This window comes from Perca fluviatilis, chromosome 14 (genome assembly GCF_010015445.1).
Source record: "Perca fluviatilis chromosome 14, GENO_Pfluv_1.0, whole genome shotgun sequence".
Taxonomy (NCBI): Eukaryota; Metazoa; Chordata; class Actinopteri; order Perciformes; family Percidae; genus Perca; species Perca fluviatilis.
The window spans coordinates 9,671,272-9,689,020 of record NC_053125.1 but is presented as its reverse complement, the minus strand read 5'-3'; the positions used below and the strand labels follow the sequence as shown (position 1 = coordinate 9,689,020).

Genomic DNA, 17,749 nt, shown 5'->3' with positions numbered 1-17,749 from the left:
GAGAGGGAGAGAATCACATGTGGAATGAGAGAAACAAAGCAGGAATAAGACAGACGTAGAAAGGAGAACGGTATTTGCACATAACACACCAGGGAGAGGAAAAAAAAAAGACAAAGCCAAAGTAAATACAAATAATGGGAAAACTGCAAGGGGGCGAAAAGCATTCGTCCTTTTGACAAATGTCAGGGAGCTCGAGTCTGGAAACAGCAGACCTTTGAAAACAGTATCTTTGAAAGATCTAAATCCCCCCCAGCCCCAAACTGATCATCTGCTGCCGTGCAGTTCAGTTGCTTCTCCACACGCCACCGGTGGAGCTGCTAAGTTCGACAGCACATGAAGGTAGGAGATGGGGTTGTTTTTTTGGAGAAACAAGAGAGTAAGAGAACAGAACAGAGCCTCCCCATCCAGAGGCCTCCGTTCTTCCTGCTCCCTAGGCCAGTCACTCCCTACTATACCCTGGTGGTGGAGTGGGGATGGGGCAGCGTGTTGTTGTGACCGGTTGAGGGGAAGGTGTTGAAGGCGTGAAGAGGCTGCATGCTGGTGATGGTGCTGGGGATCATGGTGATGGTGTTGGGCGTCATCAGCGGCACGTCGTCGGGCGCGCGGCGCAGCGCCAGCGTGTAGTCCGGCGGGCAGGCGGGCCGCAGGATGTCGTGGGGCCGCAGCGGCTCCATGTCGTGGTGAGCGTCGTGCTCCGAGTGCTTCATCTGCAGGGACATGATCTCCTCCTCCTGGCTGTGGGCCAGGTCGTTGGCGGGCCCGCCGCGCTGCGGGGACAGCCGGTGGCGCCGCATCTCGTGCCGCTTGTCGCGCTTGTAGTAAAGGGCGGCGAAGGCCAGGATGTTGAGGAAGAGGAGCGACGCCCCCACAGCGACCGTCACGCTCAGCTCGGTGGAGTAGTCCCGGGTGTCCCCGGGGAAAAGGTCCTGGTGAGGACGCTCCGAACCCTCAGCCTCCGGATCAGAGGGGAAGGTGGGGTAAGGGTGACGGGTGGTGCGGGGGCCCGGTGTCCTGGGCCAGGGTCTGTGGGTGCCTGGGCCAGGGCCTGGCGGCGAGCGGGTAGTAGTGGGGAACAGTTCCTCGTGTAGACTATGGAGGTGGGGGACTAATTCCAGCCAGAAGGCCACCTTGTTGGCCCTGTAGTTGTCTCTAACGCGAGGCTTCAAGCCAATGTGGAGGTACTGCTTGTCCTTGGAGTTGAACTTGGTCCAGATGACCTCTTCAAAACGGTTGGGCTTGGTGTGAATGAACTTGGTGTCCTGAGGGACCGGCAGGTTAGGATCCCTGGTGGAGGACAGAGATGGCATTTCAGTTTTAATCAATCCGGTTCAAAGATTTATTCATTATGAGGAGAAAGAGTTATGACAAGAGAAGTCATAAAAACACCATAAAAGGCCTTTTATTGTTTTTGTAACCAACCTTGAGTGCCTGGATATGGTGTTTTTATTCCTCCTCTGCATGTACTTTACTCCCTTCCATGAGCACCAGTGGTTAAAAGGATACCCGAAGCGTTCCTGCCACTTATTTCTATATTGTGTTAAAGGTGCAGTAGGTAAGCCTTATAAAACTAACTTTCTGTCATATTTGCTGAAACTGATCCTATGTTCCAGTAGAACTACATGAAGCAGGTAATAAAAAAAAAAAAATCCACAGCTCCCTGTTCAGATGCACCAATCAGGGCCAGGGGGGGTGTCTAACTGCGTGTCAATCACTGCTCATGCACACGCATTCATTCTCCCTTTTTTGGGGGCTTAGGAGACTGTTTTGGGCTTTAGCAGAAAGGGGGGGGAGGGACTGAGAAGTTGTCGATGTTAAAAATTTTTGGCTAAGTCCTGGATCTTATTCAATTCTACCTACGGCACCTTTACCATCCAAACACTGAATTCACCCTTGTGTTCTAAGTTTTTATTTATGAACTTACAGCAAAGAGAGACGGGACACTAAACTTTTAACAACTCTACCGACATCTGGTTCGTAAGATCAGCCCCTAATCCTAGACACGCCACGCTCATTAAACAGGAAGCAAAACCTTCGGAAAGACAATTCAGCTACACTTCTGAACTACACTAGCTAGTTTATCCTGCAGTCACGCCACACAGCAAAAAGAGAACTTCAAATATAGCGACATGAAATAAAATCATCAGCAAGGCTTACCCAGTCTTGGCGAAGTTGGTCCAGTAAGTCATGACCACGGCACTCAACATCACGTCATTCTTGGAGAAGTTGCAGGGGAACAGATCGGTCGCGCCGATCATGGGCACGCCAAACACGTACGGTATCTCGTCTCCGTGGGCGGCGTCGGCCCATTCCGGCCGCGTCTCGGTCTGGCAGTGGTGGTAGAACGTGTAAAAGTAAACCGGGGACTGAAACTCGGCGTGGAGTTTGGCGGTGGCCACGGCCGGCGCCACCCACTGGTGGTCTGTAAACAGAGCTAAGAGGGTCTTCCTCCGCATGTCGCCATTGTCCCTGTCTGCCCAGTCTGTGTACATGAATTTAATGGTCTCCCTCAGGATGTCTTTGCCTGGAGGATAAGACGCGGGAGGGGGGGGGAGAGAGAAAGTGGACAGGAAAAAAAGGGGTAAAAGGGAAAAAAAAAGGAGAACATTGTGATAAGTTCAGAGGAAAGTAATGACAGGGATAGAACATTTTAAGAGATGAGAGTGGTCAAGAGACGTGAAACAAAGAGCGGAGGAAGATAAAAGCACACGTTGCTAAAATAAACCTGAATGACAGGAATAGGAAGAAAAAAAAATGAAAGAGGCGTCTGTGTTTGCATGTATGTGTGAAAGACAGATAGTTGAGAGAGAAACTGAAAAGGACAGACTGAGCGACACAAAGGGCAAAAGAGAGAATGAGTGACAGGCACTTGAGAGGACGCGTGACTGCATTATCCAAATGTGTCTGTATTTTGACTGTGTCCCGCTGTGAGGGTGTTTGCAGGCTGATCTGTCAGGAACAGCAGCAACGTGATTGGGAGCTGGCTGCCTGGGGGATGATGAGAGGCAGAATTTGTGCCCACGGCGCCTCAAAAGGCCAAGACACAGACCTACCACGGTGAAAGATAATCTCGATGATAGGCAATCTCTTTAGTATGCCTGTCGTGGCTGATACACTTTGAAGGGGCTCACATTTTTATTTTTCATCGGTCTTTGTCCAAGAAATGTTTTTAAGATACCCGCTATGAGCTGTAGTTTTGGACAAGTTGCTGTTGATTGTATTTTCTTTTTGTAGAAAAGATTTGATAATGTGACAACACCTCTTGTTCTGTAGTGTGTAATGCCCCATCTAGCTCAGGTATCAGGTGACATACTTAACCTGTTAAATTCTATGTTTAGGTAGTCCCCATATTGTAATAATGCTGTTTACTTTTATAACTTTGTTCTTTTTATCCTTTGATTTCAGTCTTGTTTGTGTGGACCCCAGGGAGAGTTCATCTAATGGGGCTTCTACTTAGTATAAACAACAGCACTGCAATGTTCTGTCATCTGAGAGGCGGTAGATGGCATAAAATGAAAGCCATTAAAGCCTGAAAGAAGTGTAATGTTGGCAATCCTCACCCTCAGGGTAGCCATAGAGGTTGTCCACAAAGTTGGAGATGGTGTAGTCGAACGCTGCGGCTGAGATGCCGTCGTTGTCCTCGCTGTCGTCCACAAACTTCAGCCCCTCTCCTTGGTTCACTCCTATAAGGATGTCATAGTTGAGGAACTCCCCCTGGTGGTGCAATAGGGGAAGAACATGTTGAGTTCTGATACTGTATTCAAAAAGGACAGACAGGGTTTTCAATCTCTGTACATGTGACGCATCTAAAATCACTACAGACACAAATGCTGCTTAACACTGTTTTGTGTATCTGTCAAAATCCGCCTTGGCCACATTTTGTATGTGATATTTATGCCAAGAAATGAAAATCTGCAGGCTGTCACGTCTTGTGTTTTAGGATGACAATACAAGCTCAGTAAGAGACCAGGACAAGATATCTAGTTTTCTGTTTTAATACTGCCATACATTATCGTCAAATACATTCGTTTTGCTCCATCATACGATCTTGCAGAGTTCACAACTAACTGATGTGGCTAGTTTTCCTCCACAAAATCAGCCAGAAACCTTTTGATGCTCACCTCTAATTATTTTTCACAGAGGGGATTTCAAATAGAGGGATAGGGAGAGTCTGGTAGCCTAGTAACAAAGTAGCTGGAAAAGTAGTTGTCTTTTTTTCTTCTTTTTTACTTACTTCACCTCCGTTTTTCTAATCGTCTTCCTTTTAATTGAGAGCTTTAAACATACATAAGTGATAAGATAAGTGAAAGCAATATTGAGACAGTGAAAGTTTTTCCAGTTAGGAAAAAGTAAGTCATGTGCTTGTAAAATGTGACATGACTTGTGGCTGCACTGTGTTATAGTCAAAACCTGGAGGTCACAAGGTGAAATATGAAATGAGGAAAACAAATAGGTAATAAGAAAAGAAAATTAAATTAGCTAGATATAAAATGAAGTTGATTATTTTAGACTATTTCTGATCTTGCCCGTGAAATACTATATGGTTACCTCTTTAGGCCACTTAAAAGTATTCCAATGAAGTTGAGAAGGAAAAAAATCTGTCACTTCCCTGCCATGCGCCCTGTGACAAAGGGTTTGCTATACACAATGCTTTGTATGAGATTGTGAGCCATGAGTCTAGAATATACCACCGAGGCAATGTGCTAGTGTTTTAGGATGTGAGTTCACACCAGCTGGTAAATGTCCCTGCCAGACTCCCAAGTCTGTGGAAAGGTCACACTCACACCTACTGCTCACACCTAAGTTCTTCATGTCCTCTGTGTCAGGTGTGTCATCACAGCTCAACTCAATCTACTCCTACAAGGAAAAAAAGAAGACGAAAAAAGACCACAGGCCATGTGTGCAGCGCCACCTTTGATACTCACCTGCTGCATGAGGATCTCCGGATCGTCGGGCACCACGTCTCCGTCCACCACGGGGCCAAAGGCGATGTGGTAGCGCGCCGGCTGGATGTCCTGGTCCACCAGCTCCCGGAAGTTCTTGCGCCTCAGGCAGTCGACCAGGTCGGCCGTCTCCGTGTAGGTGCAGCCCACCTTCCGGGCCAGGATCTTGGTGTACTTGAGGGGCTGGTAGTTGACAGACCAGCTGGAGATGGCAGTTCCACTCTGGGCTATGGCCCTGTGGAACAGACCTGAGGAGACAAGATGGAAACGGGGCCTTTATTTTACGGTATGGAGGGGGTCAATTTGACATGTAAATAAACTGTGTAAAATGTTAGGTGATCTCTCTCTAAACATCATGTGCATTCCCCCCCAATGTTTCTTGCATTTTTGCAGGCAGGATGGAGCTCTGGGAAGTTGTCTTACTAAAGTTCAGTTTTCGGATAGGATGGGATTTGAGAGGGACTACCTAATGTGGAAATCACATATCGCTTTCTCTTTTTCCATTTTTAGAATTTCCGTTTATAAAAAAAAAGAAAAAAAAAGAAGAAAAACTAGCACTTTTGACTATTTTTCATCTCATCATTCTCACTGGAGCAAAGTTGGCAGACACAAGATGGGACTACAGACCCAAAGCATCTCAGATGGAGCATGATATGGTGCTGTAGCTCAGACAAAAAGAAGAAGAAAGAAGTAAGAAGCAGGACTGGGAATAAACTCATCTGAGAAGTCAAAAGAGCCATTTTTGTCTTCCTTGTGCTGGCTGTTTCTCCTCTCACACTCTCTCCCTCCCTCCCTGTCTTCCTCTTTGTCTCTCTCTCTGTCTCTTTAGTTCTGCCTGTCCTGTGCCGTTTGAACCACTCCAATGGCTCATTAAGAGGCTGCCTGCCTCACTCGTTTCCTCTCGTGCTCCCTTTTTCTTTCTCCTTCCCTCTCCTGGGCTAAAGATTGGTCAGTTAATTATTAAGCAGAGCTGCAGAGCTCCCTTTCCCTGGGAAATCAATTATAGTAAGAAGTAGCTAGGAAACAGCTATACCTACATATCTGGACTGAGAAAGAAAGAAAGGGGAGAGACTGACTAAGAGAGAGGTGGAAAGTAGGTATTATTTCATTTGTCTTCTAAATAAGTTTCTTTGTTACTCCCTAAAGCCCTGCTCAGTACTTTCCTACATTTGGCTATTTCCCTTATTTTCCTATGCCATGTCAGAGTATATTCTGTCCTCTATCCCTTACCTCAACAACGCTATTACCTCTCCTCCTCCTCCCTTAGGATCCCATGGGTAATGTCTTCCCCTCTACATCCCCCACCCTTCATCATATCAGTATCACTTACAACCCCTCCCTCCATACTGTCTAGCGCTTCCATCCTGCCATCCATCCTGTGCGTATCTGCTGTCGCACTTGATTTGTGACAGCGTGTTGTTGACATGATTGGTGTCCCTTAAGGGTGGGGATGACAGACTCCTTACCTGGCATCCCTGGCGGGGGAAGGAGGAGGGGGGGAGGGTGGGGAGCATGACAGACAGGCGGTCGTCTACAGGGCTGATGTTACACCGTTAGATGCCGATGGAGACGAGGAGGATGATGCCGATGGGGGTGATGACAAAGCGAAGGCATGAGAATGGACTGGTGGCAGTGTGAGGGGGTTGGTAGTCAGCGACAGGAGACAAGGGGTTAATACAGGCTTTCCCCAACCGTTAGGGTCCCTCTGCTGCTAAACTGGGGGCTCCCCTGAAAGATTAATGATTAAACTACAATGACTGCCAATAGTTTGTTGCCATGTAAAAACAAACAAGCAAGCATTGGTGGGTTCAAATGTCAGTGGCTATCATAGCTGGAGAACTACTTTTGCAAATCAGCCAATCAGAGCAGACTGCGCTTTTTTTGGAGGGGGACTTAAAGAGACAGGCGCTAAAACGGAGCATTTCAGACAGAAGGTGAAAAATAATGTGATTATACGTCCCATTTAAGTAATGGGTTGTTAATTCTTATGCACAGTACAAGTATTTAAGATAAAACTAAACTTTTTAAACAGTCAACATGCTTTGTATTTGCCCTTTATGCAAGTCACAAGCACTCTGGAACCACAGTTATCATGATATAAACATATTAACAGTTAGGGCCTTGGGAGGTTTCTAATGGCTACGTAGGTCACCTGCCAATAAAGGAATAAAGGTTGGGTGTGCCCAGGTTAATGTGAAGGGTTAACAGACATCAGTGGTAATTAGAGAGGTTGTGTTAAATGGACACAGTGACGCGGCAGCAGTGCACAGATGCTCACTCAAGCTTTGACACAACACATTGTTCTTGAGGCACAGACAGAATGAATCAAATTTCGAGAAGAGTTGGACACACACACACACGCACACACACACACACACACACACACACACACACACACACAGCGGTGATTGAAACAGAGTGCAGTTGTGTGAACAAGCAGTCTTCTAATCTCTCTTCACCCACCATTTCTTCCCTGTTTCTGTCCTTTGCGGTTTGTGTGTGTGCGCGAGACGGAAAATGAATAGAGGAGAGAGATATTGAGGGAGAGTCCTCGAGCAGCGCAGAGAACGGAGAAGTTACGATTGGCGGAGGACAGCTTCGAGAACAGCATGATCAAAGGCAGCGAGTGCGTGACCATTTGGCTGTGGCCTCGTCTGCCACACTGATCTCAATTCAGATCAAAGTCGATTGGTCCGTGGGCCTCACTCTTTTGGTGGTGCAATGTTAACACTTAGCCCTCGGGGTGTGTTGTTGGTAATGGGGTGCATGAGGTCACATGGATTTTTTTTTCGACAGGAGGTACAGCCTCTCTGCTTGCCGAGCAGTGGACTGTTAACGGAGCCTGGAGCGCTCGCCAAGTCAGGTGATGTGGGCTAAGGTTGGAGCTCCAGCGTCATTTATCCTCCACCGACATGAACGACATAACCTGGATCAAACCTGGACTCGCTCATTAACCACACATGACTGCTTAAAGTCTTCAGTTCAAAGGATAAGCGGTGTTTTCCTCGGATGATAGAGGTGTCAAGCGAACATCACAGGACTTAACGATTTCTGGGCTGGACGCTGAGCTTCCATCCGACTACATGGCTATAGCAGGGTTATGGTACTCCATTACATTTACATGGGTCATCAAATGGCCAAAGGATAAATAAAGCTATATTTACTATATACTATACTGAGCATGACACAAGTAATTCCAAGCAACAAATACGTGAACATACACTTTTTTGTTGGAGTTTCAAAGGTTGAATTGGACATTCAGGTGGGCATCGCCATCTGTTCCCAGCAAATATATAGAACAAATACACACAGATGGTTTGTAAATATGCACTGTGGCTATTCAGGGATTAGCGAGGAATGAGCTACACTAAGGACTGAAACATTAATGAATCGGGTGGAGTGCACGTAAGCAGCCACAACCCATGTGTCAAGAAATTTGTGGAAAAGTAATGAGTCATTCGCAGGGCTGGATCCAGGCTATTTGAGTTTTTCCTATGAAAAAGGTTTTTCTATAATTAAAAACAAAACAAAAAACAGTTGAGGTGACAGACAAAGAAAAATGGATTCTGTACCAAGAAAGCAAATAACACAATGCAACAGAGTCTTCATTTACCCTCCGAGTGGTGCGAGAGGATGAGGAGGTTGACGCAGGACGCCCCAGCTCCTGAGCCGAAGATGGTGATCCTCTCTGGGTCTCCGCCGAAGTGGCCGATGTTCTCGTTGAGCCAACGCAGGGCCTGAATCTGGTCCAGCAGGCCGTAGTTCCCCTTAGCCGACTGATCACCGGTGCTGAGGAAGCCTGGGTATTTGTATACACAAGGATGGATGTAGGAAGAAGGCGAGGGAGGATATTTAAGAGAGGAGAGGGATAAGGAAAGGAGGGAAAAGAACAAAGGAAATGAGGATATAGAAGGAGAAGGGATGCAGAGATGGGAGGAGAATAAAGAGGCAAGAGAGAGACAAGATGACGTTAGCATCAGTACCTTTAGGATTTAGTACCTGTCTGGGAAATGTTCCCCACTTTGGCCTCTAAATCAGCTTCTGGCTGAGAGGGAATTGCATGAGAACAAGTGTGAGTGTGTCATCAACAAGGAGTGACAGACGGCACAAGAGAAAGCAAATTGCTTTTTCAGCTGCTCTCTTAATGACGTTTACTCTAATGGCACTGAGCAGGGACTTTTACACAAAGCCACTTACAGACTACCAGCCTGCACTCCCACAAATATAGTAAGTGACTCTAATCGGAATCACACCCGTAACTGGATTACAAGTGATGACACACCGTGCTTGGAATTTAGGATTGTACAATGTCTTCTTTCTTTTTTATTTTTGTACTTTTTGGAGCAAAACAACTGTCCATCAATATTGTTATGGCAAGGAAGTTCGAGAAGAAACATTTTACTTTTACAGTAGAAACATTTACCAATAGGCCTTTTTCGCAGCACCGGTGTTACAGCAAGCCATGGTACCATGTGTGACAGTGAGCCAGCACGCACTGAAGCTGAAGCAGCTAAATGGAATTCAGCAGTCATTCATTTTCCTACTGTGACATGTCAAAATGTGTTCCAGGAAAAAGGTCCTGTATATAAGAAGCCAATATAGGATATCCCTTATCCTAATTTAAACATCTGTAATGCAGAAACCATGGGAAACTTGGATGAGGTTAAACCTTAAGCTATCTATATTTTAATTACCTGTGAAAGTAATACCTGTATATTTTTATCGATGGTAATTGTATTTTCTTATTGTCTACAAATGCCATATTAAAACTGAATTGATTCCACTAACCAGATGCGTATCCAGCGTTTTCCTTTGTGCCATAGAGCTATTTTATATATTCACTAATAGAGCTGGGCAATATATAGATATATCGATATTGTGATATGAGACTAGATATCAGCTTAGATTTTGGATATCGTAATATGGCATAAGTGTTGTCTTTTCCTGGTTTTAAAGGCTGCATTACAGTAAAGATATGTTTTTTCGGAACTTACCAGACTGTTTTAACCTTTACCCACTTAGTCATTATATGATGATTATTTATCAATAATCTCATTGTGTAAATATTTTGTGAAAGCACCATATATCATTGATGTATCAATATCGAGGTATTTGGCCAAAGATATCGTGATATTTGATTTTCTCCAGCCCTATTCACTAGAGCACCAAATGTCTATTAATCCTCAGCAAGAAATGTGTATTCCTGATTGAGTAACATTTGCTAAAAATTACAATGCCCAGCTGTTTTATGAAATTACTGACAAAAAAAGGGCCAGTTTAAAAAAAAAAAGATTTACATGTTCAGTAGGAACAAATCGGCTTGGAGCTTACACGCAGCACTGTTAGCACATTAGTGATTAGTTCAATACTTTAAGCTTATGATGTTTGTCAATGTCTTCATTGTAAAGACTGTTGTTTTATGGGTATACAGGTGACAAGAAATCCTATTTGCATATCCCAATTCTCTTGTGGAATGATACTGTACTGCACATTCTTCAACGTTTCACTGTAAGGATAAATTCAACATTTATCAGAGCATTGTAATAATAGCTCAGCTTTTCTGCTGTTAGCTGACATTTGTTTCTCATGATTACTGCCGGGTATCTTCGATTGTTCCTCCAACGACCTAAATCTTTTCTATTTAAGTACCAATTAACAGACAGCCTCTCAGATCCTGATGGGACCCCTAATTAGAGCTTTATTAAAAAGGTAGGTGCACATGAAAGGTCATCCATTAAGCCTATACAGTAGAGGCAATTGTATACAGTTAGATGCTAGCATCCATTAAAACACAAACACAGTATGTTGTCTGCTCTGGGCGCCTAATTAGTGTTATCAAGATCTTTTATTAAGATTCCCAGTCAGACCCAACGCAAAGTCACAAGCATTGTTACACTTCCATTCTTCTGTTCAGTGTTAATTACATTTTAAAATAGATTTAGTTGCTAGTTAGGCAGGTCAGGAGTCGGGTATTCCTTTCAAAATATTTCCCATGAGCCAGCCTCCTCCTGGATGTGAATAAGGTGCCACCTTGTGGCGAAAACACAGCAACGACATGCACTTTCTATATTATATATTATAAAAACATTACAGAGCACATTTGATCCAAAACTGTAATGCGGAGCAATAAAATACACAAAGGCTGAGGCATATAATTATGATATTAATTAATTATGTAGAGGCTGTAACTGTAGCTGCACAATTATTGCGTTAACAGCTAGAATTTATACCTACTGAAGTTCACAATAGCCAATCATTTCTGTCTTCATCCTGCAAGCACAACCCAAATCAACATGCATCATCTGAGATGATCCACAAAAACAAAAAGTACACATCAGTAAGCACTTCATGCATTTCCTGGCTTCAGTGTTGCTCTTTAAAACACCACAAACACACAAAAATAAGCTGCAAGTCTGAGTGCATTCATTAAGCCGAGGACAAACACAAGGCACATAAGCTGCCTAATGCCCTACTGTAATCACCGTGATATATTAAACTTCACCAATTATGCTTATGAGGTCATTAATTAAGCTAATGAATGCAATACTTCTATGTCAGTGTCGTTTCTTGCACACAATATGTGAACGGTGTTCATCTAAAGTCCAGATATTAAAATGCGGAGAATATCAAAATCACTGTTGTACTTTTTTGAGATCTATTTTATATATATATATATATATATATAAATATATAATATATATATATATAAAATTGCTCTTTAATTTCCATTCTTACAAACGTGTACTGTGCTGGTGGGACGTCAACAAAACAGAAGCGACAGAACTGGACTACACAGAGCCACAAGATCCTATACCGTTATCTTGTTAGAACCAAAGCCTCTGCCTTTCCTGCACCTTCACGCTGCATCCACCTGACTGTGTGTCAGTGTACAACAGCGGGCCACTTCACCCATCCTCCCCTTCCTCTACAATCTGATAAAAGGCTTGGAAAAAAATAAATAACAGAGGAGCTGGTTAAAACGCTGCAATGCAAGATGAAAGCGCGGCTCTACATGAATAGCCTTTAAAATGGCTGTGGTAAGGAATGGTGGTTAGCAGGGGTAAGGGAGAAAGAGAGAGAGAGAGCAAAAAAGGAGAAGGAGAGAAGGATAGTGGGTGTTCTGTGAGTCCCGGATAGAGACGCAGTGTTTCATCTGCCTCCAAGACACCAGGGGTTGACGCATGCACACACACACACACACACACACACACACACACACACACACACACACACACACACACACACACACACACACACACACACACACACACACACACACACACACACACACACAGGGACACTGATCAAAGGCTGACACTACAGAGAAGACTGCCTCCTTTTCTCTCCACCTCCCTCTGTCTTCCACACACACAGAAAACAGACGCACACAACACGCAAACATGTGAGCACACAAAGAGAGGAATAATGCAAACACATACTCATCTCTTTACGACTCCATCGCACATGTAAACAGCGCACACATGCACACACAGAGCCTATGTATAATCATTCAAACATGCTAGGGCCCACACACCCAGTGCATGCTCATTATTTTTTCTGTGTTTAGACCAAACAATATTTTTGTGCATCTAAGCTGCAGTCACAATAAAGCAGCAAAGGGCCTTTTATGTGCCATCAGAGAGCCATGACATTATGCTTATAGAACCTAATATGCCTATGCAGGTTACTTGGTGTGAATGCAGCCATACTTGGCATAATGGTTTGTGTGTGCGCGCAGAGGGGCATGCATCTGTGACTTCTGAGTGCAGCCATACATGTGATTATGATTTGTGTGTGAGCAGTGAGGCTGCTGAATGACAAACGGTGCTTTAAACACACCAAATCCTATGTGGATTCATTGTTAGAGGCTGACATGGGTGCCGATTGCTCTCTGTGTGTGTGTGTGTGTTATTGGCATAGCATGGTAATTATTGTCTATCAGAGGAGTGAGTGTGTGTGTGTGTGTGTGTGTGTGTGTGTGTGTCGTCCAGAGAAATGAACAGATGTGGGCGGCTCGAGGCATCTGAATAATGTATAGGTCACACACATTTTCAACAGGGGACACACACACACACACACACACACACACACACACACACACACACACACACACACACACACACACACACACACACACACACACACACACACACACACACCTCAGATTGTGCCTGGTTCTTTCTAAGGTGATGAAAGCCACCTGCTTGTTAGATAGGCTGCATGTTTATAAATGGTGTCTAAGTGCATTATTGCCATTACAGCAGCGTGCCTTACTGTTTATGCCATGCCTCCCAAGTCGAACCATGCTATCATCCTGCCGCCACGCTAAACGCTTTGCCATTTCCAGAGGGTCTCGCTGAATACACAAGGGAGGGAAGAAGGTTTTTGGAAATGGTAAAAAATGGAAAATGAGAAACATTCCCCCCCCACCCCCTCTTTATAAGTGAGCTTATAAAGAGGCTTCTTTTCCACAAACACCACTCTGGCTTAGATGCAGCGATTGGTGCAAAATTATTCAGCCCCTTTACTTTCAGTGCAGCAAACTCTCTCCAGAAGTTCAGTGAGGATCTCTGAATGATCCAATGTTGACCTAAATGACTAATGATGATAAATAGAATCCAGCTGTGTGTAATCAAGTCTCCGTATAAATGCACCTGCTCTGTGATAGTCTCAGAGGTCCGTGTAAAGCGCAGAGAGCATCATGAAGAACAAGGAAACGACCAGGCAGGTCCGAGATACTGTTGTGGAGAAGTTTAAAGCCGATTTGGATACAAAAAGATTTCCCAAGCTTTAAACATCCCAAGGAGCACTGTGCAAGCGATAATATTGAAATGGAAGGAGTATCAGACCACTACAAATCTACGAAGACCCGGCCGTCCCTCTAAACTTTCAGCTCATACAATGAGAAGACTGATCAGAGATGCAGCCAAGAGGCCCATGATCACTCTGGATGAACTGCAGAGATCTACAGCTGAGGTGGGAGACTCTGTCCATAGGACAACAATCAGTCGTATACTGCACAAATCTGGCCTTTATGGAAGAGTGGCAAGAAGAAAGCCATTTCTTAAAGATATCCATAAAAAGTGTCGTTTAAAGTTTGCCAAAAGCCACCTGGGAGACACACCAAACATGTGGAAGAAGGTGCTGTGGTCAGATGAAACCAAAATCAAACTTTTTGGCAACAATGCAAAACGTTATGTTTGGCGTAAAAGCAACACAGCTCATCACCCTGAACACACCATCCCCACTGTCAAACATGGTGGTGGCAGCATCATGGTTTGGGCCTGCTTTTCTTCAGCAGGGACAGGGAAGATGGTTAAAATTGATGGGAAGATGGATGGAGCCAAATACAGGACCATTCTGGAAGAAAACCTGATGGAGTCTGCAAAAGACCTGAGACTGGGCGGAGATTTGTCTTCCAACAAGACAATGATCCAAAACATACAGCAAAATCTACAATGGAATGGTTCACAAATAAACATATCCAGGTGTTAGAATGGCCAAGTCAAAGTCCAGACCTGAATCCAATCGAGAATCTGTGGAAAGAACTGAAAACTGCTGTTCACAAACTCTCTCCATCCAACCTCACTGAGCTTGAGCGCTGTTTTGCAAGGAGGAATGGGCAAAATGTCAGTCTCTCGATGTGCAAAACTGATAGAGACTACCCTACGCGACTTACAGCTGTAATCGCAGCAAAAGGTGGCGCTACAAAGTATTAACTTAAGGGGGCTGAATAATTTTGCACCCATATTTCAGTTTTTATTTGTTTAAAAGGTTTGAAATATCCAATAAATTTCGTTCCACTTCATGATTGTGTCCCACTTGTTGTTGATTCTTCACAAAAAATTACAGTTTTATATCTTTATGTTTGAGGCCTGAAATGTGGCAAAAGGTCGAAAAGTTCAAGGGGGCCGAATACTTTCGCAAGGCACTGTATACCCTTTCCTGAGCAGTAAAACAATGGCCTTTTTCAGATGTGAACAATCAGCTGAATAAAGGGGAAACCTGCTTGGTGTCAGTAGCAGTCAGCACATCTCACTAATCTCTTTCTCCCTTGCTCATTTCCTCCCTCCCCTGCACACCCCCCACTTTTTCTTTTTAACTTTTTTTTTTCTGTAACTGTCACCTTTGACTGCGTTAAGCAGAAAAAAAAACAACTGCAATGTGTTAATGATGCTGTGCTCCTACGCGTTATTATGGAACCCACGTAACTTCTAGGCAAGTCCCGCCCTAGGAAGCAGCTCGATTGGTTGGGGTTAGGCATTAACCTGGAGTGGTTAAGGTTAGGATAGCCGATTGGTCAGAGGATAGGACCTGAACAAGTCGGGTTCATTACCTTGCGTAAGCATGGACGCCTGGCCAATAGTAGTGCGTGAATGCTATTGAAGGGCTGGACTTGCCCAGAAGTTTCCTGGGTTCCATAAGAACGCTGCTCCTACGATTAGAAAGCTAAGCACCGCACAGAGCCACGGTGCCGCTGCAAAATAGCCCCGGGAAGGAACTTTTGGTGGAACGTGTCCAATCAAAAGTTGTTTCAGTCTAGCTAGCTGTCTTACTGCAGCTGCTTCACATCAAAAGCATTCAACTGGCAAATCACGGGGTGACTTATATTGTGAAGCAGACGCAGGGAACTCAATGTTTGTCACCACTATGTTTTATTTCAGACAAAGTAGCTGCTCAAAAAGCGTTTGCTATAATGCACGCTTTAGCGCACACTTGCTGTTACCACCAGGTGTCGCCAAATCCACCAGGACTTAAATCTTGAGGAATACAACTTTGAGCTGTCAAATGTTATTTGTTAATTGTTTTCTCTTTAATTAACCCCTTTGTGCTTGCCACTCTCTTGTCACTATATTTTCACTCTATTTCTCTTCCCACATTCCTTTTCTATTTATTCTTCCCCCTTTTTTTTTTTTCATCTCCCTGGTCCCCAGTGGCACAATCCTCCCATCTTTCAGGGTTTAGTGTGGAGCTGAGGCAGCTTGCCTCTGAAGTCCTGTCCTGTGTGTGTGTGTGTGTGTGTTTGGAGGTTAGCGGCTGCACTGTCAGTGGACTTTCTTTCAAGCCTTGTCACTCTCTCGCTCCCCCTTTAGTCGTAGGGCCTATTGTGTGTGTTTTGATGTTGTCTCAAGCTGTGTGTTGTCATACTGTATGCTCTACGTTTGTATGGTACAACACAGAGATACTGCAACAAAAGAGAAAATGTGTGTGTGTATGTGGACGCTGGTGATAGAGAAACCAGGCCAGCTCCCAGCAGAGTACGACTGTGTAATGTAAGTATTTCTCAGAGCCTCGATCTGCACATGCATGTTCGTGTGTTAGTGTGGGATTAGCATTGAGGAGTGTGATTGCTCTTGTTTTTGTCACGGGCCGGTCCAAGTGTGTCGCGCGCACGCACACACACACACACACACACACAGAGGGAGGATGATAGAGAGCGAGAAGGATAAGAGCCTCTGACAGAGACTGAATGAGTCACAAAGGGACAGACACAGTCAGAGGAAGTGAAATGATACATTGTCAGGTGTGTGTGTGTGTGTGTGTGTGTGTGTCCACAGTAACAAGAAGAAGGACCGGTATCTATTTCACTCTCCTTCTTTAACTAGAGTCTTTATAGAGTAGCGGTGTGCGTCTATCGATCAGGTTTTGTTGCTCTGTGAACACTTTTACCGCCCCAAGGAACAATAGCTCACCTGTCTGATGATCTCACACTCATCATGAGTGTGTGTATGCTCAGAATTGCAAAGCCTTTTTTTGGGGGGGGGTTCCCTCATCTCTCCTCATCCTCCTTCCTTCCCTCCACTCCTGTTTAGTTTATCCATCATTTGGCTCCCCTGGGTGTTGCTGTACCTGGGGGATTCTATCCAGTCAGAGGGTAATGGCGGGTGAAATAGGGGTGCTGTGGGCCAGATCGGACACAATGTATGGCATACTGTGTGTGGGTACGTGGCTAGTGTGTGTACAAAGCTACAGTAATTGTTTTTAGTCATTGCTGTGTTTGAGCAACTGAAAAGACCCCTATTGTGAAGCTTTTGTTGTGTGTGTGTTGTGTCTTATCTATGAGATGGGTGGTGATGGCGCAGTGGATATAACACATGCCTTTGGTGTGGGAGATCTGGGTTCAATTCCCACTGCGATACATCAACCAATGTGTCCCTGAGCAAGACACTTAACCCATAGTTGCTCCAGAGGCGTGCGGCCTCTGACATATGAAGCAATTGTAAGTCGCTTCGGATAAAAGCGTCAGCTAAATGACACGTAATGTAATATAACGGGTGGTGTCATAAAGTGAGAGGTGTGGCCCATGTAACAACATCATTTTAGTCTTTGGTCGTTTTTTTGATTATTGAGATCAGGTCTGAGGTCTACTGAGCTTGGCAGGTGCCTGGGCTCTGCCACACGCTGCTAGTTGCTGATATTTTGTTTCCATTGGAATTTGACCCTTTTTAGGCCTTAAAAAATAGATTCCTTTATAAAAATAATAATAAAAAAGTCCTTAACTAAGTATAAATCATTATGTGAAACTGTACCATGTTTCAAAAAATAAAAACATGCTCAGTAGCGTAAAGATTCTCCATTCGTTTGCCACTGACTAGCCAATATCTGACATTTTAAAGTCCCCGAACACCTATTTTCTCAATCACTTCCTTATTATGTGCGACGTGGTCTTACATTATCACTTTTTCTGACAGAGAACAGTTTGGATCATTTCAATTGACAGAATCTGTTTTTACTGTTTTGTAGCTGTTTCACTGGTGCCACATACTTCCATATATCGATCACGGTTATCATATATCAGATCAAACCAC

The 17,749-nt window shown here is 44.4% G+C and overlaps 1 protein-coding gene across 5 annotated transcripts in view; it reads right to left on the bottom strand.

Moving 5' to 3' along the window:
• Positions 1 to 401: 401 nt before the first annotated feature.
• The window catches only part of nlgn2a (neuroligin 2a), a 202,447-nt gene continuing 185,099 nt past the window's right edge, over positions 402 to 17,749 (bottom strand). For 3 of the 5 annotated variants that reach the window (XM_039822741.1, XM_039822742.1, XM_039822739.1), the window contains 5 exons: positions 8,554 to 8,739; positions 4,923 to 5,188; positions 3,558 to 3,711; positions 2,155 to 2,521; positions 450 to 1,284 (listed from right to left, as the gene is read on the bottom strand). In XM_039822741.1, coding sequence (XP_039678675.1) covers positions 450 to 1,284; positions 2,155 to 2,521; positions 3,558 to 3,711; positions 4,923 to 5,188; positions 8,554 to 8,739 — 1,808 coding nt within the window. Of the gene's footprint in view, positions 1,285 to 2,154; positions 2,522 to 3,557; positions 3,712 to 4,922; positions 5,189 to 8,553; positions 8,740 to 17,749 lie in introns of all 5 variants that reach the window. The other 2 variants (XM_039822740.1, XM_039822743.1) reach the window with 1 other exon arrangement.